This window comes from Xenopus laevis, chromosome 3S (assembly GCF_017654675.1).
Source record: "Xenopus laevis strain J_2021 chromosome 3S, Xenopus_laevis_v10.1, whole genome shotgun sequence".
Taxonomy (NCBI): domain Eukaryota; kingdom Metazoa; phylum Chordata; class Amphibia; order Anura; family Pipidae; genus Xenopus; species Xenopus laevis.
In genome coordinates this window covers 94,137,075-94,160,554 of record NC_054376.1, presented here as the reverse complement: position 1 = coordinate 94,160,554, position 23,480 = coordinate 94,137,075, and the positions used below count along the sequence as shown (strand labels likewise).

The following is a 23,480-nucleotide window of genomic DNA, read 5'->3' as shown; positions in this document are numbered from 1 at the left end:
CTCAAATCAGCATTATTCTGTCTGTATATAAATGCTAGTGTTGTTGCAGGTGTGTGAATAAAGATGGGGAGGGTGTGGGATGCCCATACTGCCAGCCTTAAAGTACTATCCAGTGTCGGACTGGCCCCCAGGGATACCAGGAAAAGTCCCGGTGGGCCCAGGTGTCAGTGGCCCTCATGCTGCTAAACATTTGGCCTATTTCATGGACATTTCCTATTTCTATGAGCACAAAGGGGCTAAATAGTTGGAAAAATAGAGTATAGTATGTAAATAATAGAGACTAGGGGAATAGAGGCTGAGAGAGGAGAGGAAGATAAATAGTGCTAAGAGTGGGCCCCTGGTGGAAGGTTTTTGGGTGGCCCTTGGACTGTCCCAGTCCGACACTGGTACAATCCCACAATGTCTTTAGGACTACACTATACACAACAAAGGAGAGCTTGGTGTTTCCCCAGCTCTAATGTGGAACGCAGCGGCAGCCGGAGTGAAGAGCAAACAGATGGGATCCTCTGAGGAAAATGAGAAAGGTAAAGAGACCCTGTGAGGGGCGGACAAGGCGGAGGAAGGCAAGGTTAGAAGAATGGTGGGAGGGGAGACGGGTGATGAAGGGAGTTGTTGCACGCATGCGCACTGGCTGAGACTTGAGCCCCACGCGGCTGATCCCTGGATGGTTTGTGTGCAGCCTGGGCTCTGAGTGCTGCTGCTGACAGTGTGCTCTGCCGCTGCTACTTGGGAGACTGGCTGCTCTTTGATATCAGTCAGCGGCATCTCTGCTCCTGTAGCCCAGGCAATCCAATAGAGAGCACATCATTGCTTGCACTCCTTGCTGCCTGTGCCATGGGTTAGGGAGCGAGAGAGAGAGGGCGAGCAGTCCGGCATTGCCGAAGGAGCTGAGGGGGCAGAGCTACACTATCCCCGGCAATGGGCTGCGGCCGGTGATCTCTTGCCTCCTGCTGCTGCTGCTGCTGTGGGATAAGAGCGAGGAGCGACAGCCCTGGGGGATCCGTGCGGGAGAGATGATCGCGGAGTTGCTGAGCAGCGCCCTGGGGCTCCTCCTGTATCTCAACACCCTGGGCGCTGACTTTTGCTATGACGACAGGTATGTCCTTCCATGATACTTTAGTCCCTTTATCTTCTTCCTTAGCTGCCTGCAATGACTGCCACTTTACAGGGGACCCTGTGTAACAAGTTGAGGGGTGCAGCAGCCACGTCCCCCCCTTTGCTAATTGCCATCATTGCTGCAACTGTCATGTCCATACCATGAACTGATTGGCTGTCGCTACTACAGAATGAGAGAGAGCTGAAACTCTGCTGTAACCCGGGCACTGATACTGACACTTTATCCACGGACCAGAAGCAAGAGAATGACATTCAGTTGGCAGCTATGGAACTTCTCCCTGTTTGTATGAATGAATGAGACCTCATTGTACCTGCAAGGAAACCTCAGCATCTGTCCCCTCCTACCACTTTTGAGCCATGTGTGTGTGTCTAATGTGTGTGTCTAATGTGTGTGTGTAATGTGTGTGTCTAATATGTGTGTGTCTAATATATGTGTGTAATATGTGTGTGTAATGTGTGTGTCTAATATGTGTGTGATGTGTGTGTGCCCTTAACTAGATTCACAGGCACTGTGCACAGACATATCCTGTCTAAATGTGTTTGTAAGGTGCAAGCTCTGGAGTTCTATCCAACTTTTAACCCTTCAGTTGTTCATCTACAACTTCCAAGTTATTTATGGACAGTAGGGGATGTTGGGAGTTGTAGTTGAACAGCAGCTGGTTGGTAGTAGATGAGAACATCCAACAGTATGATGCACTGAACCTATTTGCAAACACTGTGTGTGTGTGTAAATAGAGACATCGTATCAACCTCTTAATGTAATGTCGCTATTTTGTAAATTATATAATGTAACGTGCATGCATGGAATTCCCTGTAGACTATTTTTTTTCAGTGACATACACACAGGGATCACAGTGCAAAGAACTAGTCTCAGCACATCAACCGGTTAAAATCTGAGTTAGATGCTAGAAAGCGTGGATATACCTGTCACACGAAATACTGCTAAATAGAGCAATGTAACCTGCTGCCAGTTCCCTGGTATAGTAAACCTGCAGCAAGTCATTTTGTTTTTAGGGGTTGTTCACCTTTGAGTTAACTTTTAGTATGATGTAGAGAGTGATATTCTGAGAACATTTGCATTTGCATTTTTTTATTATTTGTGGTTATTTAGCTTTTTATTCAACAGCGCTCCAAAATCCTATTCAAGCAATCTGGTTAAGAGAAAAAGGCAAATAATTAAAGAAACTATTAAAAATAAATAATGAAGACCAGTTGAAAAGTTGCTTAGAATTAGCCATTCTATAACATACTAAAAGTCAACTGAAAGATTAACCACCCCTTTAACATATGTTTACCGGACAGACGTGACTTTTTTTATACAACGAAGATTAGAAAATGCACCTTTTCCAAGGATATTGTTGCCATTCTGGGAACAAGTGTTTGTCTTTACCAGCATTAAATGAATAGCTTAACCTGCTGCAACAACAGTCAGGTGCCTGCTCTATGACACAAATTCATAAACTTGGGTTTATAGTTTGTGTTTGATATGGGTAACTGCTCTAGCGTAATAAACTTGGGACTAATCTATGCAATGTTGTAAAGATAACGTAAGCCTGTTTCTGATTGGCTGCTATAATGGTGAATTCACAGTGACGCATTTATTAAAATATTGCCTTCTATGAAAGTACTTTGCATGTTGTTTGACGTCAGGGAAGTAAACTCGGAGATAGCACTTTAACCCATTAAGCATAGTTCAAGTTCCCTTTGCATCTCATGCTTAATTGTATTGAAGAACTGTTAGACCCCAGGCAGTTGTCTCAACCATCATGCAGTGCTTTTAAAGCTTCTGAAAATTACCAGGACTATTTATTTCTGTTCTGACAAGAAGTTTCCCAGATGGTTGGTGCATGTCAGGTTATTGCCGTTATAAGAGTAGACTCTGTAAATGTGGCAAAGTAGAGCAGTTACTTTCCAATCTTTAGTTATTGTGTTGCCCTGTTTAGAAATCAGTGCAACCCTAAATGAGTCCTTTAGATGAAAAAAAACCCCTCTTTTGAGCACTTTTAGGGATTTAATCAGATTACAATTAAGACCGATGCATAATTAAAACATATTAGGGAGAACAGCACGCCTGGCTAAGCCTATTAACCATCCTGGGGAGTTTCATGCTCCATTGAAATTAAACCATCCAAAAAGTGAGCATAGATTTACTTTGACAGCTTTCATCAGCCTCTCTTTACTGTTGAGATTGAATGGATCCCCTGGGCTTGTGTTAACTGGTGCCTAGAATTTAGCTAGCTGGCTGTGTCCTTGTGGCAAGCAACTGCTGTTATGGGGATGGCACTTTAAACACATTACATTTCTGTAGCACGTTATTCACTGTATATGCCATGAACATAGTTTGTTTCATGCTTGCTATAGACCGTCAGTTTATTTTTGGACAAACTGTAGAAGTTATCAGCAAATAGTGACTAAAGTCCTATATCCACACCCCATGAATATCAGGAAAAACGTACATAGTTCCTTGTTGAACTCAAACAGTCTGGAAAGGCTTTCACTGATATAGCTTATCTAGGGATTTTGTGGGTGAATTCATCAGCTGCTGCCAAGTTTCTCACCTGCTGTGCTTTATGTATAATAACAATATCAATGTGAAACACTTTAGATTCCTTTTATCCCCATAACTTTAGCTTTTAGGGAATGCTGGCAATTTTAATACAGCAACAGGACGGCCATTTCTGTTCATATCATTCACATGCTGTTACTTTCATGACATCAAGAAGATTTTGTCCCGTGATTATAGCTTCGAATTCTGTTGCTCCTAAATGTCAGATCAAATAGGTAACCATAAAAATCCCTTATATGTGTTTTAACTCTGTTTGGTAGGTTTGTATAAACCACAGGACTTTTTTTCTTACTCTTTACAATGAATTAGCCATTGAAGACTTTAGAGCAAAATAATATTTGGCAATTCTGACTCAGATCATTTAACATTACAACAGATCCTATAGTTTTTCCAGATAAGTTTTATCATTTTAAAAAGATGTTCTGTGTTATATGTCTTTACTAATAAGAAAAAAGTGCCATCTAAGGGTCAGTTTATACATATTATAGTCTGGTGCCTGCTAGTAATTGAGTGTAAGGGCTCTTACAGACGAGCGTTTTTACCTGCGCTCCCCTGCGTTCCGTTTTCTGCGTTCAGCCGCAGGGGAGCGCAGGAATAGACGCATTACATTTTTTTCCAATGGGGCTGTACTCACACAGGCGCGTGTAGGCGCCTAACGCAGGTTGAGACGCTACATGCTGCATTTTTCCTGTGTTCGGCACCTACACGCGCCTGTGTGAGTACAGCCCCATTGGAAAAAATGTAATGCGTCTATTCCTGCGCTCCCCTGCGGCTGAACGCAGGAAAACGGAACGCAGGGGAGCGCAGGTAAAAACGCTCGTCTGTAAGAGCCCTAATATTGTTTAGGTACACAGCATGAGATGTCCAAATGATGTTGGGGATTTTTTTTCATTTGGATGTGCAAAAGTAAATGGCTTCAGTAGGGATGCAGCATGCAGTTCCACTTACTCAATCAGGGTGGTGAGAGTTAAGTCGGCTGTACAAAACCTTTTGCTCTGTCTATGTTCACTCAAGTGAAAGCAAGACAATACATTTGAACACTGAAATGTGTTGCATGGTCTCCTGTTTATTAAGGCCTGTTGAATATGTGGCTAAAATTATCTCATGTCCAGGTCTAGACTGAGATTTTCAGTACACAGAGGGCCAAAAAAACCCACAGGCAAGTGTGACCAGAATATACAGATTGGCAGTCTTGATTTGCACATATTTATGTAATGGCAACATTTAAAAACGTTTAGAGAGTGAGGGTTTCCATACAGTCTGATTACATTTTCATAAGGTGCCAAGTTATCTAAGGGATTTTACATAAAAGCATTTGAATGCTCGTATGAAGAAACATGAACTGGTCATAATGAGTATATTGCTTTTATATGCATTTAAGGCAAATCCATTTTTGTATGTTCAGCCTGCTTTTCTGTATTTGGATCACACTTAAAATATCAATCACAATGGTAATGGGTACCACCAAGCAGAATAAAATGGAATCAATGGGCTCATGTGTTCAGGCGGAATCAGTTTTGCACCACAGAAATGTCAATTACATGAAAAAAACACGTGTGTGTGTGTGTGTAAGGACAATAACGGTATGTTTTTGTTGTATGGAATCTTTTGACAGACAACATATAAACTTACCTGTTAAAATGCACAAAAGTGTACAAATTTGGTGTTACCTTGGTGTAAAACATTTGTTTATGCCAGAAAGTCATTATAAGTCCATGCCAGCTTCTTTTCTTTTTGCTCCACTTCAGGCCAACTTTTTTATATTGTACCAAAAAGTTGTAGTAAAGGAGTTTCACCTGTTTAACTACAACTTGGTGCAAGTCACATGCCACCTCAATACACCACAAATAGATTAAGGCTTCTTGAATGTGGCATACTTTTAACTCCACATTTGTGAATTCCACCCATAGTGCCTGGATTGGAATAGAACAACAGAACTCACAGGTGCAACACGTTATTGCTAACAAACATTACTTTCATTACTTACATTTTTTTTTTTTAAAACAATCTTGATTAATAAGGCTAAGAGCTATTTTGTTGTAAGAGTTTTCTGCACTTCACTTGAGTTGTAAGTCCACTTTTGAGTAAAAAGAGATAATAAGAAAGGAAAAGATGGACATAAACAACTTGTGAATCAGACCATCATCTGAAGACACTCCCTTGGTGAACATTAATTACAACTTACCTTAGATAGGTCCTCTTACCCCTTGGGATCTGGTGATACTTGAGGAGATATCTGCTTCTCTGTTAAAGGTGTTATTCACCTTCCAAACACTTTCGGTTCAGTTGTTTTCAGATTGTTCACTATAAACAAAGACTTTTTTTCAATTGCTTTCCATCTTTTATTTTTTACTGTTTTCCCAAAATTCAAGTTTAAAGTTTAATGTTCCTGTCTCTATTGTTTCAGTCTGGCAGCTCAAAAGCATTCTGACATGTTACAATTTGATTCATTTATTTGATACATTTCTCAGCAATATCTATGTAATATTAGCAACTATTGTATCAATTCTACCAGCTGCATTTAAAGGGAAACTCTGACTTCCAAACCAAAATTTAATAAAGAGGCCCACATAACACAGAACCCCCTAATATATCCATCACAGTTACCTGTCCGTTCAAAAAGTATGAATAAATGCCATTGTCTATGCTGACATCCCACTCTTTAACAGTTCTCTTTCTGCATCATTTGAAATCCTGGCAGGGAAGGAGGGACTAAAACACTGATGTTTGAACTTCTCCACAGCTTACAGACAGCATGCAGGAACTACATAACCCACAATGCATTGCGCTGTGATGTTTCATTCCTTATTGAAATCACGTGTGCAGTGATTGGCGTTTGGAAGATGCAGGCTGAGGACAGCTGGCTGTTAATACAAAGTAACAGTAGTCAGCCAGCTCAGCAAAGTAGTCAGAGAGATCAGCAAGAGAGCAGGGGGCTAGGCTTCGGGAACTGTTAGAAACCATTAAAAATCATGAAAAGTTTGCATGTTTTTTAAATGATGTATATTGCAAAGTTGCTTGAAATTATGTTTACTTTTCAAAAAGTTATGTTTTTATGGAGTTTCCTTTAATGAAACCCATGGATTATGTTAAGAAGGGCCAAATATAACAAATGTATCAATTTAAAATAGTTAAAGAGCCGTTGACCCCCTCCCAGAGCTTTACAATTCAAATACACGGTCACAAATAGAATTGTAAAACGTCTTTATTTCTGGGGAACAATCTGAAACCAACTGAACAGAAAAAAGTGTTTGACGTTGAACAACCCTTTAAGAGAAAAAAAAAATATTTTCAAAAAGATTCTGGATTTTGTTGTGCTGCAAGGCACTCAATGAAAACCACTGGAGCTGTAGCCCAAATCTGTGCCACTTAACAATTCCTCCAATGTTTTTCAGAACAAAGCTGCTCTGCATTCTTCTTAGTAGAGCAGTCTGACAATAACAATTGCGTGCTCAAAGGGGTTGTTGGCATTTAACATTTGCAGAAGTATTTTCATGCATTTCTATACAGAATTTTTTTCTCCCATAAAAATAGACTGGCTTCATCTTTGAATGAATGAACAAACAATTTAAATATGTTTAGATTTGTAAATGCAACACTTGGTTTAAATGTTATAATTGTGTTCAAGGTGCAGTTCTCAGTATCCCTTTGGGTTAAGTCTGTAACTGGCTTGTGTGGAGGGCAACATGGCATAAAGGTTAAATATGTGGTTCCAGTTAAGTTGTTTGAAAATTGCTCCATAGAATTCACACCTAATGTTTAAGTCCATATTTAGCTTTATTATTTTTATTCCCCAAAATATATGGCTTCCAAGTTTGGAAAGTTAAAAGTGTGGTAATATAATAATACTTTTTTTGCGCTCCAAACACCTGTAGCCCAAGTAATTATGGATGATATTGACCACACTGAATATACTAATCGATATATTAATTTGTATTCAGGTTTGGGATCCTTTTGCCAAAAACAATTATCCAGAAAACTTTGCATTATGGGAAGGCCGTCTTCCATAGACATGATATGGACCCTATTGAGTATACCTATAGATATATAAATTTGTATGGGATCCCCAGAAACCAGTTATTCAGTTTTGCATTACGGGATGGTCATCTCCCATAGACTCCATTTTATGCAAATAATTAAAAAAAACATCCTATTGGGTCTATATAAGGCTTACATTTTTTATAGGAACTTTAAGGTATGGAGATTTTTCTTATCTGGAAAATCCCAAGCCCCAAACACTCGCTGTAAAGTGTTGGAGTTTCCTAACCCCAACCTGTTTACCCATCTTTATCGCTCAACACAGCATTCCCGACTCCCTTGGTTTAGCATCATTTAGCTACGCCCATGGTTGTGAGGCATTGTTATGTGTACAGCAAGAATCCTGTGTGAGTGTGTTTTATATTTATATCATGGAACTGCAAGGTGATTTCAAATATTTGTCATGTCACACATTACATCATTAAGTGCTGATGCTAACCGATGACATCACTAAACTTTTATAAGAATAAATGTTACAGGATATTCGTCTGTTGTGTGCATTATATAAGGATATACATCACTGGTCTTCTGTGTATTATGTGCAAAAATTCACCACTGCATCTTTTAAAATAACAATCCGCATACTGCTTTCATTAAGTTCTGATACAGAGCGATGCAATATTTCTAAGGTTTTAGTGAGTTATGGTGCAGATCTAGGAAAATGCTCCAAGATCTGGGAATGCTGGGATTCATCAAAAGTTGACCCCTGCACCTCACAAGGGACCAATAGACCCTGGAAACTCCCGGGAACTCCTTATATTGCGTGATCCAGGGAAACCATGCCATAATTAATAAATCATGAGAAGTAAAGACTCTGCTTTGTCTGATGGAGCAGTAGAGATGATATCCTTTAATGTCTTTTTGTATGGTATAAACATTTTGATTTTGTCTTCTATAAAATGAAAATAAAAAGACAAAAATTCAAGGATAATGGCTGTGCTATTTCTCAGCAGATTGGGTCAAGCAATTTACCATGCGTTCAGCACATACTGAGATAATGTAAGTGTAAAGCGACAGTACCTAATGGCCATAAGCATTTTCTTTCAAAGTGACAGCTGTTCAGCATCTTGAATAGTGCTTTTTGTGCCTTAAATACAGACAGGGAATTTTTCCAAAATGGTTCATAGTTAACCTTGTTTTAAAATAATTTCCAAGGACCCTTTGTCACTGGGCTTTTGTGCAATATGATAATTGCACTAATGTACCACACTTACTATGTATATTCTTATGAACATAGTTATAACCATGTAATTGCCTTCCATTTTTCATTCCATTTTTCAGTATTTAGGGACCTATTTATTAAACCTCAAGTTTTTAAAGGGTAAAAACTCAAAATTTAGAGAAAAAAAAACCTTACTTTAAACTTATTATGCTTTGAAGCTGCTAAAAATTTGAATCATGTCAAAGTCAACAGCAGATTTCTTTAACAACTGAAACATTTTTTTTTTTTTTTTACCTTCATGATTCTTGATAGTTTCGGCAGTTTGTGCTGGTTTTTGATCGATATTACGATAAATTCGGGGTTTTCAAGCAAAAATTCGATAAAATCAGTTTTTGGAGCAACCATTCAAAAAAGTTGCACGATTCGAGTTGACTGAATGTTGTCGCGACTTTTTGTTGCACCAAAAGGAACCAGATGTTTGCTGTCATTGTTATGAGCTTAATAGACAGATCGGATCCTAATCAATGATTTGTTTCTTATGTTGGCCATACATGGGAGATATGAATGGCTTATAACCATATTGGCCAGTACAAGGTGGGCATGTTGGGGGAGGTTGCCAGTCGAGTGGATCCCAAATGTTTTGCCACCTTTTGGCACCTTCATGGTATCTAGGCACAGAATGCATCATGCACGTTTAGCAATAAGCATGATTGCTGTATGCCCTATGATGTTTGCCACCATTCTGAATAAAAAGACACAGTTGGTCAAGAAGCTTATGCGTGTGGGCATTCTTACTTAAATATAATTAGCAAATAATTGGAGCACTTCTAAAGAAATGCTTGTTGCTAGGCTGCATTGTTTGCAAATCGATCAGTTTAGCCTTTCTGGATGGCATCTTAAATTCTTTGTGTACTCCTGCTCCATATATTGCATTCCAAAAGCAGTGCCATATTAACATCATGGTAATTTGTGTCAAATCCTGCTCATTTACAACTTAAAAATTCTTCAAATTTAAGCTGCATAAAAAATGGTGTTCAGTTTCACCAATTTTCGTAGCTTTTTGCACATAATTTCATGGCAAAATTTCTCGTTTGTCTTAAAAAGAGTTTAGCAATTGTATAAAATAGTCATTTGTACGTTCAGTGAACAGTTACAACAAAATAATATAGATATCTAAGCAAAAATATAATCCTATATGAAGAGACTAAGGTAATAGCATACACTTGATTTTACAAGAGTTGTGTGGTCAGGACACAGTCTGGGGGAATGTCAATATTTCAATATATGTATTTTTGCTGCCTATAAACATATTTGTCAACTATGTGAACACTTGAAATGTGCAGCATTTAATACATTTCATACAGCTCTATGTAACAGTAAAGCTGTTCACCCTACTTCTTCCTATACTAAATATGCACTTTCCTTCATGTTAGCGGCAGTAGCTGTTTAGGAATACCCAGGGGATACACAATTCAGCCGCAAGCTGTCTTCTGGATTTGCTTCTGTGTGAAGTTGAACAAAACATATTTATTTTTGAAAAGAAATGATGGCATCCTGTTAAGCAGTTATATTTGTTTAAAAGATGTCAGACAGATCCATACAGAATACAAATGGGTTTCCAGTCGTGGTGAATGCTTGAAAGTACGACAAAGACTTAAATGGGTGGTTCATCTTTCAGATAACTGTCAGCATGATGTAGAGAATGATATTCCGAGACAATTTGCAATTGGTTTTCATTATTTATTATTTGTGGTTTATGATTTATGATTATCTTTTTATTCAGCAGCTCGCCAGTTTGTAGTTTCAGCAGTCTGGTTGCTAGGGTCCAAATCACCCCAACAACTATGCATTGCTTTGAATAAGAGACTGGACTATGAATAGGAGTGGCCTGAATTGAAAGATTAGTAATAATAAGTAGCAATAACAATACATGTGTAGCCTTACAGAGCATTTGTTTTTAGATTACCGGTAGGTCAGGGACCCCCATTTGAAAGCTGTAATGAGTCCGGAGAAGGCGGCAAATAATTTAAAAACTATAAGACATAAATAATAAAGACCAATTGAAAAGTTGCTTAGCATTGGCCATTCTATAACATATCAAAAGTTAACTTAAAGGGCGAACCACCACTTTAACACTATGATCAAGATTACGGTATATTTGAATATAAAAAAAAAACTGCAGGACTTCGCTTAAATTGTACTAAGAGCAAAAAAGGTGTCATAAGATTATGCAAGCATGCTGAGGTGTTTGGGTAGTTAGAAACAAATATTCCATGTTGCCCATTTTCCTTCCATCCACAAATGTGCCTTTGCCCACACCTGTTTTTCTTCTTTTTTTTCACTTGAATTTTTATTATTTTTACAAATAGAAAAGAACAAAAATCACTATTTTTCTAACCCTTTATATTGAGGAAATAGGTCAGACATTTTTGGTTAGGTTACATTAAATCATTCCAGTAAGATATAGTTTAAAGTTTTTTTTTAATAAGCCAAAATATACATAGCAAGTGTTTTTTTATAGAGATTAGTAATAATGGTTAGTTAGTGGCCACCAAAAGTAGTTTATGTCTGTAGTGTCTTTTTAATATTTACCGACAGTGGTCAAGCCTATTATTTTCTTTGTTCTTTCATTATATTTTTCTATGCAGATTTGTGTTCATTTTTAAAATGTATTAAATTGAATTTTCTCTTTGAATATGCCTGAAAAACAAGTTATATATTCCACTGTATATACACTTTAGTTATATATATACTAGTTATTCCGATTCAGGTTTACATAGGAATGATCTTCCTTAATAAAAGTAATGACCATTAAATGATAGTTCATTGTAAGATTTTAATTGTAAATATTTTTTATAAAGTTTACATTATATAAAATATATCCCCCTTCTCCTCATCTTTCCCAGTAGCAGCTCAGGTTGCCAACTGTCTATAATGTTATCTGATTCATTAGTTAATGTTATTAGCAGCAACCACTTGAGAACCTACTGTGCATGCTCCCTGGCCACTCTCCCGTTTTTAGAGGGACAGTCCCTCTTTTGACAGGTCCCTTGGGAAAAGTTAGACTCTTAAAGGGCAAGTTAGACAGCTTAAAGGGCAATTCACCTTCATTAGCAAAACTGTAATAACTGAAAAAAACAGAAATATGTTCAAAATATGTGCCTAAACAATTTTGTACAGCTTAATAGGCACCAAAGTGCAGTCTGCCAACGCCTCCTTTTCCGTAACAATCACTTTTTGCTCCGATAGTGGTCAGTTTCTTAATCCGCACTTCCTCCACCTCAAAGCGGGGAGCAGGCTGATGATGTTGAGGGTTGAGCCAATGATATGGTAGAGGAGGTCTGGTGACGTCAAGAGTGGGGCTATGACATGTCAGTCGGCCCATCTCAGGTAATCCTGCTCAGTTTTCCTAATCTGGAAAACAGGGCAGACCGTTTTGAGCAGGGCCGGAACTAGGGGTAGGCAGAAGAGGCACTTGCCTAGGGCGCAAAGGCACATACCTCTTCTGACGCCTTCCCCAAGCTCGGGCCGCTATGTTCAGAAGTTGTGGCCGCACTTCCTAGTAGTTTAAGCATGCGCATGCGCGAGCGGCAGGGGCGAAATAGTTGGCCGGGTTGCCTAGGGCGCCCGGCCGAGTAGGCCCGGCACTGGCTATATGTAGGCTATATGCTCACATCTGACCCAATAATCACTATTTTATATTGGGTTATATATTTACATCTATTTGGGTCAACATAGCATATGCCATTTCTCTACATCACCGTTACTGCTATAGCAAAACCACACAGGCCTGGATTTGTGGAAAGACCACCAAGGCCTGGGCCTAGGGCGGCAGGATTTTAGGGGGGCGGCATGCTGCCTAACTACACCCACATTGGTTCAAAAACACTGGGGATGCACTGGAGATACAATAATTTTTTAAATTTCCCATGCACCAATCCCAATTGCTCCTGTCCAGATGATGACAATTTGTACGAATAAAGGGGAGGGGACAGGGGCGACGAACAGCAGTGGGCCTAGGGGCACCCACTGTGTAAATCCGGCCCTGAAACCACAGCAAACTTTTGAACTTGGTTTTCATCTTAAAAACAGATATGTGTCTTCACACTTAACAAGAGCCCAGCTGAATGTTTTTGTTTTATCTTTCGGTGCCACCCATTTTCTGATCTCACCACATTTGTTTGATATATTTCAACTTGTTAGGCCACATTCTGCCCCTGCCGCACTGTTATGTTTGTTAACACCCTGAGCTTTGATAAATGGTTGCTCAGACTTCGTTATCTGTAAGTTCAACAGACTGTTTGCATGTACCATTCCTTTTTACACTCCCTGTAAAATGGCTATTTAAAGTGACACTTTATGGAACCTGTTTCCCTCATCTATAGTGAGTTCCTGACCTTTAAACAGTCTGCACTTTGTCTGAATGTGAACTCTTTTTGTGCACGTCAGCTGCAGTCCTAAATGCCTCTGCATGAGATTGGCTTTGGCACTTTACAGTGGTTTTTTTTATATTTCTCTTGTTCCTTTTACACTTTGGGTTATGCTTAAAGCCTGCTTAAAAATAAGAAGCTGCCACTTTAAAAATCATTCATTTGTTAAAGAATTTTCTTTGACGTGTTCTTCACTAAACCTCTTAGGGTAAGGTCACACTGGGCGATTCGTCTTTGCAGCAACCAATCGCCCCGAATGCCTTACCTCTGTCTTGCGCTGGCTAAAATGAAAAGTCGCCTGCAGCATGGCATACGCTCAGGGGCGATCCGCCAATGAGGCGAGCTGAGGCGCTCGCCTCAGGCGGCATCGCCAGCTAGGTTTCCAGGGGCGGCAAAAAGCCGCTCCTGGTGCCTTTAAGAGCCGAATTTCCGGTTTTTGAACCGGAAATTCGGCTTTACTAGGGCGAGAGAGCGCAAATGCGCTCTCCGCACTAGCGTTGCTGCCTCCCCCCCGGAAATCGAATCGGGCTGGGGGGGCGGCATTACTGGAGCCGCCTCAGGCGGCAATGCATACAGAAACGGCGCTGCATACGCTTCACTTGGTATTCTGAAGTCGCCCAAAGTTTCCTCGCGAGGCAACTTCTGGCGACTTTGGTATACGAAGCGACGCATGTGCCATGCCGCAGGCGATTTTTCATTTTAGCCAGCGCAAGACAGAGGTAAGGCATTCGGGGGGGGGGGGTTGGTTGCGGCAAACCAATCTGCTGTTTACCGGTGACTAATAAATGCTACCTGCTAATTGGTTGCTATAGGTTGTTAGGTCTTTTGCAAACTTTGCACCTTTTTTATAAAACACCACATATTGCTTTAACGCAGCATATTTTACATTTACACTCCAACAAAAACTTACATCTGATGTTATTTATAGGGAAAACATTTAAATATAGAGTTCTATTTTTTCAGAAAATGTGTCATCCTTAATTGTGAGCTTCCCAAAGTTAATATTATATGGCTGCCATATGGAAACACTTGCAACGAAACCTGCTGCTTGGAGTGAAATTCCTGGATTATTGCTTAATGGGAAGACTTTAAAAGATATGACACTTGTTTTCCTGTTTCCTTTGTCGGGAAGTTTGTATTTGGAAGAGGTTAAGAAAAGCTTGTAACAAATATCTTTCTTGCTACTTGCATGAAGTCAGAGTAGGAGTTGCTGAGCCCTATTTGCTACACTCCTTGAAAGAATTGTACAATACAAATCTGTTATTTTAATTCATTATCAACTCTCATGGTCAGTAGCTGCCTTTCACAAATAGTTTGGTAAGGAAATGCGATTGTTAATGCTACAATGTACTGTTTATATGAATTCCCATTTTTTTTTTAAATTTAAATTGAACCTCCACTCTGTAGCACAATATCTTGCTTACCAACAAGGTCAATCATTTAGTGTCCTCTTTTATCCCTGATACAGTTACCACTAGTTGTGACTGTTATGGCTCGGAGAAAATGTGGCGTTGCTCAGTAACATTGATATGCCTGCAGAATAAACCTTGCTTGGGTAAGCATTGCTTGTATCAGCGTGCGCCACCGTAATAAATCCATCTGTTTCCCAGTCAGTCCGTAAGTAAAATTGAAATGCAAAATATCAGGTGCTGGTGACTCCAAGGTCATATCTGGCAATATTCTACAAAGCCCCATTTATTATTTAAAGCTCTATACCTATGGAATTTGATGTAGAACAATGTTTAATTCATCCCAGTGGAGCACGGTGAACTAGATACGTAGTGTGAAAAAGGAGTTATAAAACTCAATAGTCCAGCAACATGTTTTCTTCTCGACCACATCAAATAGATTGTATAGTAGCTGCAGCTCCAAATGGTTCACTGCTTTCTGTCCTAGTTGGCTGAGGAAGGTGAATTCCGAGCAGCCAGTGTTGTTGTTGGAAACCAATGAAAGTAAATAAACACGTTTAATGGGATTTTCTTTATTGCAAGCCACTGGCAAATTTTCTGTGCGCTGATGCACTGCTACTGTTTGTGTTATTTATTTCCGAGCAGCTATCACATCGTAACTGTGCTCTCTGTACAATAAAAATACAGTACCTGTTTAGCCTTTTTTTTCCTAGGGGTGGGGACAGCATGAGTCCTTTTCATGGTTGCTCACACAGTATGTAAATCACAACGGAAACGCTTTTTGCATCTTTGAGATGGGGAAGCTGGATCTTTTGTTTTCTAAACAATAATGAACTTGATGCATAAATTAGCAGTAGACTAGGCCTTGGAGTTTTGTATTATAAATCCCATTGGTTAGCCACTTTAGCTCTGATTAAGCAAGTGACCCACATACACAAAAGCAAAGGGAATGCTGGCGTGCCTCTGGGAGATGCACAAGTGCCATCTGTTTCTCTTGTATTTATATTTACACTGCATTATTAAGTGACTTATTCTGATAAAAACATTGCCTTTATCATCTTTAGTACCTTTTTGTTTAATCTGCCCTTTTTATTTGTAATTTAAAAAAAAAAAGTCCGATCAGCATGTGTTTTTATTTCTCTTCTGGGTCTTAGAAAAGATATTGTTTCCAAGTCTGTTTTAGTGTGAGATGTAGGGCACAAGTCTTACAGTATTCCAAGGGAAATGGTAATTCTGAGCATGAGTCTAGAAATTTACATCTTCAATGAATAGGCCTTGTGATTAACATGTTTTTTTTTTTTACCCTCTGTATAAACAAACCTCTCCAGTTCCTAAGCCGAAGCCTAATTAAAAGCAAATCTACAACTAAATTTAAAAGACTGTAACATATTCCTGATGTGTTTAAATACAACATTTGCTGCAAGCTACTTGCAAGAAATAAAAATCAATGTTAGTGATTTTGTTTCTGGGGTTGCAGATCTGACAGTTGGAAATGTTCTTGCTATAAGGCTGTCAAATTTTTTTTATAGAGACCTACATTTTTTGGGGGGTATAGTTTTCCTATGAATGCCGTTATGTTCATTCTTCCATAGCCTTACTGGCTGGAGTTCTTCCAGAGGATGGGTAGTTATGAGAAGTTCTTTATAATTCACTCCTTTGCATAGAAACAAGGGATGTGTGAGACAACCCCAACAGGCCTCAATCCTCACTGGAGAACAGAGCCAGTAGAATCCGTGCAACATATGACCAATGGATGCAGCTTGAAATGGCGATGACAGTGGAAAGCTCGCCATACATTAATTCAGTTCTATGAAACTGTAAATGTATGGGAGGTCCTCTGATGCAAGCCAGTATTCATGTACTATGGATATGGGTTGGTTCAGAGACCAGGGACTGTCTAAAATTCTGATCGGTAGATGCATCATACAGCTACCATCTGCCAAACTCTATTCTCAATAAAAACACTCTCTCTCTATAAAGTCACAACGTTTATTTATCTCAACACATTCCTTTGTTGTAACAAAGTGTCACAATAACAGGGACAACTATGCTGATCGTAAATAGCGATGTATTGTCTAATGAATAGTCTCACTGTTTTTCTTTGTTCACAAAACTACTGTTAAATAAAACCATTTGTTTAACTTATATACTGCAAGAGATTCTTCAACTCTCACGGTCTGCTTGGAAACAAAGACTTCTTTGTGTTCTTGAACTTCTACATACATTAGGATATCGTTACACAAAATAAGAAGTACTGTGAGAGGTTTGTTTCTTGATTCTCAATAGTAATTGTATCTAATTCTACACAATACTATGGTAATCATATTTCTGTTTTCACATATTACCTTTTGTTCAGTAAAAAATGTATCTTCAGCTATAAGGATATTATTTATAATCAAACTGCCATGTTAATTAACACAACAGGCTGTGCATTTCAAGGAAATAATCACAACTCTATAGGGGTTATTTACTAAACTCCGGTCAGACTTTATGGGCAAAAACTCAAAATTTTCTGTTTTTTTTTTTTTTTTACATACTTGAATTTTTTGAGATATATTCAAGCCTTAAGAGCCAGAATCTGCCATCTCAGACCTGCTGAAGTTGTGTATAAGTCAATGGCAGAGGTCCCTATCCTATTTTGAAGTTTCTGTGGTCTGAGCAGGAATTAGACCGGAAATCCGATTTCCCAGCTGCTCCCAGTCATATGACTTGTGCTCGGACTCGGATTTAGACTGGATGATACCTAATGTAAAGAAGGACAACTGGTAACAAGGAAGTTAAAGGGATACTTTCATGGGAAAACATGTTTTTTTCAAAACGCATCGGTTAATAGTGCTACTTCAGCAGAATTCTGCACTGAAATCCATTTTTCAAAAGAGCAAACAGATTTTGTTATATTCAGTTTTGAAATCTGACATGGGGCTAGACATATTGTCAAATTCCTAGCTGCCTCCAGTCATGTGACTTGTGCTCTGATAAACTTCAATCACTCTTTACTGCTGTAAGTTGGAGTGATATCATCCCCCTCCCTTTCCCCCCCCCCCCAGCAGCCAAACCCCAGAACAATGGGAAGGTAATGAGATAGCAGCTCCCTAATACAAGATAACAGCTCCCTGGAAGATCTAAGAACAGCACTCAATAGTTAAAGCCAAGTCCCATTGAGACTGATTCAGTTACATTAAGTAGGAGAAATAACAGCCTGCCAGAAAGTAGTTCCATCCTAAAGTGCAGGCACAAGTCACATGACTGGGGCAGCTGGGAAACTGACAATATGTCTAGCCCCATGTCTAGCCCCATGTTAGATTTCAAAATTGAATATAAATAAATCTGTTTGCTCTTTTGAGAAATGGATTTCAGTGCAGAATTCTGCCGGAGCAGCACTATTAACTGATGCGTTTTGGGAAAAAACATGTTTTCCCATGACAGTATCCATTTAGGCAGATGAACATTATTCTTCCCTATGGAGTGATAGAGTTCAGCGCTGCACTATCCCCATCCAAATCTATTCTTCTCAATGCCAATTGTATGTAGGAAGAGAGGATTCCAACATGATTTCATATTTTCGTCCCAGAGTGACAAATAAATGGTTAAAGTAATAGTGTTTTATGATCATTACCGTTAGGTTAATTTATAAATCATTAGTAAAAAGACATTTGGTAAATGGTAATGTTCATTGTTTGCTTGGACTATGTCTGACTTTCTTTTTCCTCTTACCTACAACTTCTGTTCCACACAGATACACAGACTTTGATTTTACAGTCAGATCTGTTTTCAGACAATTTGCAAGAAAACTCCATCTGTTTCATTTGATCTTTAATGTTTGTTTTTGCTGGGGTTTTTATATCACAAGCTGTTCTTACAAATGGTTTGCCTTTGTGAATAATAAGCTGATTTAGCAACCCATTTATATATATATATATATATATATGCGTTAATATTCCAGAATAAGGTTTCAAGAATCGCTTCAACACAAGGGCAAACTGTTCTTGATTTACATATCAGGACAGGAACACATAGACCGCTTCAATAAAACTTTTCTGTTTTGTCAAGATCAACATATGAGCAAATATTATTCCTAAACAAGATTCAACATTGCATTTTGTAGCATTTTTTTTTCTAAATTGCTCTGTAATTAGTAGTCTGATGAAATGCAGCCATGTTCAAATTATTTATTGGGCCTCATCACTTTCCTGCCTACACAACTTTCAGAAAGTAACGTGTCGTTTGACAGCTGCATGTGCTGAGTCAGTATTTGGCCACAACACCTGAAATTCATCCAACATCGCAGTTCTGTGCCTTAAAGTAATCTAATTCATTAAGAAGTTTTGCAATATCAAGTCCTGTTTCATTTTATATATATAGATATCTAAACAAACTTATTGACTGGAACATATAGCCAGTTCACTTGTCAGATACTCCATGTCTGAAGAGGTGATGTGATTTGGACTTGTACTTGTTTTTCATTAGAGACACATGTATAGTCACCGTAGGCCATTTATCTTCTGCATGAAATTACTCAGAATATAGTACATAACCATGTACAGGCTGCTCCTTCCATGAGGCAAGGTTAGAAAGAGGGACAAAAAAATATGACACGTGTAGTGTAGCGAAAATCATTGACCATGCCCATTTTTGTGGTCACGTCCCCTAATTACCATGTTCGTTTTACAAAAGTTGGCAGGTTATGAAAGTTTGAACACATTTCTGTGGTTTTTATGTGTTGTTACAGTTTTGCTAATGAAGGTGAATTGCCCTTTCAACTGCAAGTTACAGTTTCCCCAAGAACCTTGTTTATCTTAAATTGTTAAAATTGCTTTTTTAATTATCTTAAATTGTTACAAAAGTATTGAAGTGCCACCTGCTGAATGTTCTGGGCTCTTTGCCAAAAGTCAATTAAGTTTAAGAAACATTGTATCTTTTTCTGGCTGTTCAGTGCAGGAGATCAAAGAGACGGAACATTTCAGTAACAATCCGGGACTGCGGGTTGAGCTGTCAAAATCAGGACTTTCCCTCTCAAAATGGGATAGTTGAAAGGTATGGTTTATTCCTGTGGTGTCCAAAAGGTAGATCTACCAGTAGACCTTTAAGGTCCCCATAGACGCAAAGATTTTTCTTTGGTGAACGACCGATTTTAGCGAAATCCAACCAGTCCGTCAAATTATCATGAAGTTAGTGGGAATCTAACAATTGTACAGTTTTAGATTTTTCGTCAGACATCTGTCAGAAAACTGATCGGCCAGGTTACAAATTTTTTATTGGTCCCAGTGCAATCTATCTTATGTTTGCAGGGCCAAGCAGGCAGCTACCCTCAGTTTTCCTGGCAATATTGCCTGCAATGGTCTTTTTAGTTGATGGAGAAATCGAACATTTAAATGATCGTTTCGAGATAATCGTGGTCTCACTATAACGAAAAGATCTTTTAAAGATCTTTACATCTATGGCCAGCTTTAGCTGGGGATCAGTAGATCTCAAGACACTGTCTACAAACTTGTCTAAAGGTGGCCATACACGGGCCAATAAAAGCTGCCGACAGACCGAGTCAGCAGCTTATTGTCCCGTGTATGGGGCCCCCGACGGGCTTCCCCGATCGAGATCTGGCCGAAAGTCGGCCAGATCTCGATCGGATGGGATTAAAAATCCCGTCGGATCGCGGCCACATCTGTTCGTTGATGCGGTCCTGCGATCTGACCTCCCGTTCGTTAGGATCCGATCGTTGGGCCCTAGGGCCCACGATCGGATCAGCCCAATTGCCCAATATTGCCCACCTCAAGGCAACCTCCGTGTATGGCCACCTTAAGTCACCCTCCTATTTCATGCTTTTATTCAGATAATTATTATGTTAAGGTTACATAACAAATAGTTGCTTGTTAAATATAGCAATGTACATTTTCCCATTAATCGGTATTTAAGTAATATTTTCCATGGAATACAATGCTAACAATGCTTTTATGGATGTAGATCATAATGGGATAAAATCACTAAAAGTAGACCTCACATTAGTATGGACACTCCTGGTTTATACCATTCTACACCAGAGTTAGAGAACAACACTGGTATCACTTGGTTTGACCCCAAAGACTACAAAAATCAGAATTTTTTGGAAAAACCAAACCCTAGTGTCGATACAACACTGTAACATCGGCCACTTAACCAACTCTTCAAATTTTATTAGAAGCCATGCAATGACTGATATGTATAAAATGTATGCAGCAGACTGACACAGACAATGCAGTAACACACTTTCAACTCTTTGTCTTGTCTGATTTATACAGGAGGTGAATTATTTTGCTATATCAAAAATAAATAATATATCCAGTTTTAATAGTACTATTCTGCCTGAAGGCAAAACACACCTATGGTAGCTGGCTTAATTTTTAATATAGGAAAGAGTCTGTTAAACTTAATTAAACTCTGAAAACAGGCTGTACTCTGGGTTTTGCCGCATTTACTATTGATGCAGTTAAGCTTTCTTATTCTATCTCTGCTCACAATAATCATAGAAGATATAATTTCCTTTATTACCAGCGATAATGTAATAAAAGATGGATGATTGAACTGATTCTCAAAGGGAAAGTATCTGCCTTTTTGGCAATCACATCCTGAGGAAGAAAAGCCAAAATGAGTGTTAAAAGTGTACCCTGCAACTAGGGGAGGGTTTTTGTCTTGCACAAGTTGGGACAGACAGACTTTTACACCCTGCATTGTTGCTAATGGAGCAGTTAAAAGGGTTGTTCACCTTTAAGTTAACATTTAGTAGGATGTGAAATTCTGAGACAATTTGCAGTTGTTTTTATTTCTGCTTTTTGAGCTATTTAGCTTTTTATTCAGAAGCGCTATAGTTTGCCGTATGTTGTTTCTAAGGTCCAAATTACCATAGCAACCATGCATTGATTTGAATAAGAGACTGGAACATTAATAGGAGAGGTCCTGAATAGAAAGATGAGTAATAAAAAATAGTAATAACAATACACTGGTAGCCTTACAGAGCATTTGCTTTTGAGATGAGTCGGTGAACCACATTTGAAAGCTGGAAAGAAGGCAAATAATTCAAAGGCCAAATAAAAGTTGCTTAGAGTTAGCAACTCTATAAAATACTAAAAGTTAACGTGAAGGTGTACCAAGTGCAAAAAGTGTTCATAGGAGTTTATTCAGCAATTTAGTGCTAAGTTGCTATACAACTAATGACCAGATAGATTTAATTGGTTGCAACTGGTGAGATTCATCACCTACGTTAGCACTGAGTATTCGTAACATTGTAGTTGACTGCCATAGGACTTTCTGCTAATAGCATTTATCTGGGATTCTTACCTGAAAATGTGTGTGTGTGGTTCTTCTTTTCATGCATAGTGAATTTGTATGCTCTCCCTGTGTCTTTGTGGGTTTCCAACATGGTCTCATGGTCTCTGGCATGAATGTTATAAGGCCCTTAGATTGTAAGCCCTGCTGGGGTACAGACTGATGTGAATTATGTATAATCTCTCCAAAACTCTATAACTAAAACAATATAAATAACAAGATAAAAATGAAGGATCTATGAAAACCAAAACCCTCCATAACACAGACTTTGTAGTGATTTAAAAATACATGCGATTATTACAAATTACAGGTTTGTTTGTCACTTGGAGGCATCTGAAAGGGATCAGTAGTTCTTTTCTTGCTGATGGAAGTCTATATTTAGCAGAAAAGTTAACCTAATGCTGTGCTTAGCTCCAGCAGTAATCTACTTTTCTGCTGGCTGGAGCCAATTAACCTACCTGTATGTCTTTGGTGTTTTTCGGGCAGAAACCAAAGTACCCAGAGTAAACCAGTGGTATTTTAACCAAAGCTCTCAATAACACAGACCTTGTATTGATTTAAAATATGTCCTCTAAGGGTAAGGTCACACCTGGAGATTCGGGGAGATTTAGTCACCCGACAACTATTCGCCTCTGCTTTTGGGGCGACTAATCTCCGACTAAACTCGCGACTCTTCGTTTTCCAAGACGCCCGAAGTTGCCTCACTCGGAAAACGAAGAGTCCCGAGTGCCATGCCACAGGCAATTTCTCATTCTAGCAGGTGGAAGACAGGGAATCCGTTTGGGGAGATTAATCGCCCCCAAGAAGAGGCGATTAGTCGCCGGGTGACTAAATCTCCCCTAATCTCCAGGTGTGACCATACCCTAAGGGCAGTAATCCTTAGAATTTTTATTCATCACAATATTCTCAACTACAACATAGGTGTCTAACAGTGCGTTGCAGATTCACGTGAATGGGAATAAAAATATAATGACATTTATAAGAAATTGAATGTTATCGTTTTATTTTGAAGCTCTTTATTATATTGGTTTATCATTGCTGCATTTCTTTGTTCTTCTAATAGAAATGTGCATAAAGAAAAGACCATGGAGTATTTGTCATTTATACTTTGCCAAATGCATGAAGGATTTTTTGTCTTCATAGCTCACAGTTCTGTCTGATTTTTCAGATTGGTATAATTTGCCTCCCTGCTGCTGAACAGCTTTGTTTAGCTTTCTGCTGCCATTCCACTGCCAGTTCTGCATTATGGCAGATCTGGAATTCTTCAAAGCAGAAGGTGCATTAGTAGCTTGTGTATTTTTAGGATTAGGCAGCATAATGTGTTTTGATTTCAGTGTACTGCATGGATTTTCAGTTCTACTACAAAACCACCCAAATGGTGCACTTCCTTCACACTTTTAAGTTCTTTCCCCTTCACAAAGGCCTGCAAATGCACTTCTCCTGTTTTATTCTCTTAACAGCAG

At 38.9% G+C, this 23,480-nt stretch overlaps 1 protein-coding gene across 1 annotated transcript in view; it reads left to right on the top strand.

The window, feature by feature from the left end:
* Positions 1-649: 649 nt before the first annotated feature.
* tmtc2.S (transmembrane and tetratricopeptide repeat containing 2 S homeolog) overlaps positions 650-23,480 on the top strand; it is a gene marked incomplete at its 3' end in the record, with an annotated part of 175,673 nt that continues 152,842 nt past the window's right edge. Inside the window, 1 exon segment of the mRNA NM_001093699.1 lies at positions 650-1,096. Coding sequence (NP_001087168.1) covers positions 1,014-1,096 — 83 coding nt within the window. The 5' untranslated portion in view covers positions 650-1,013.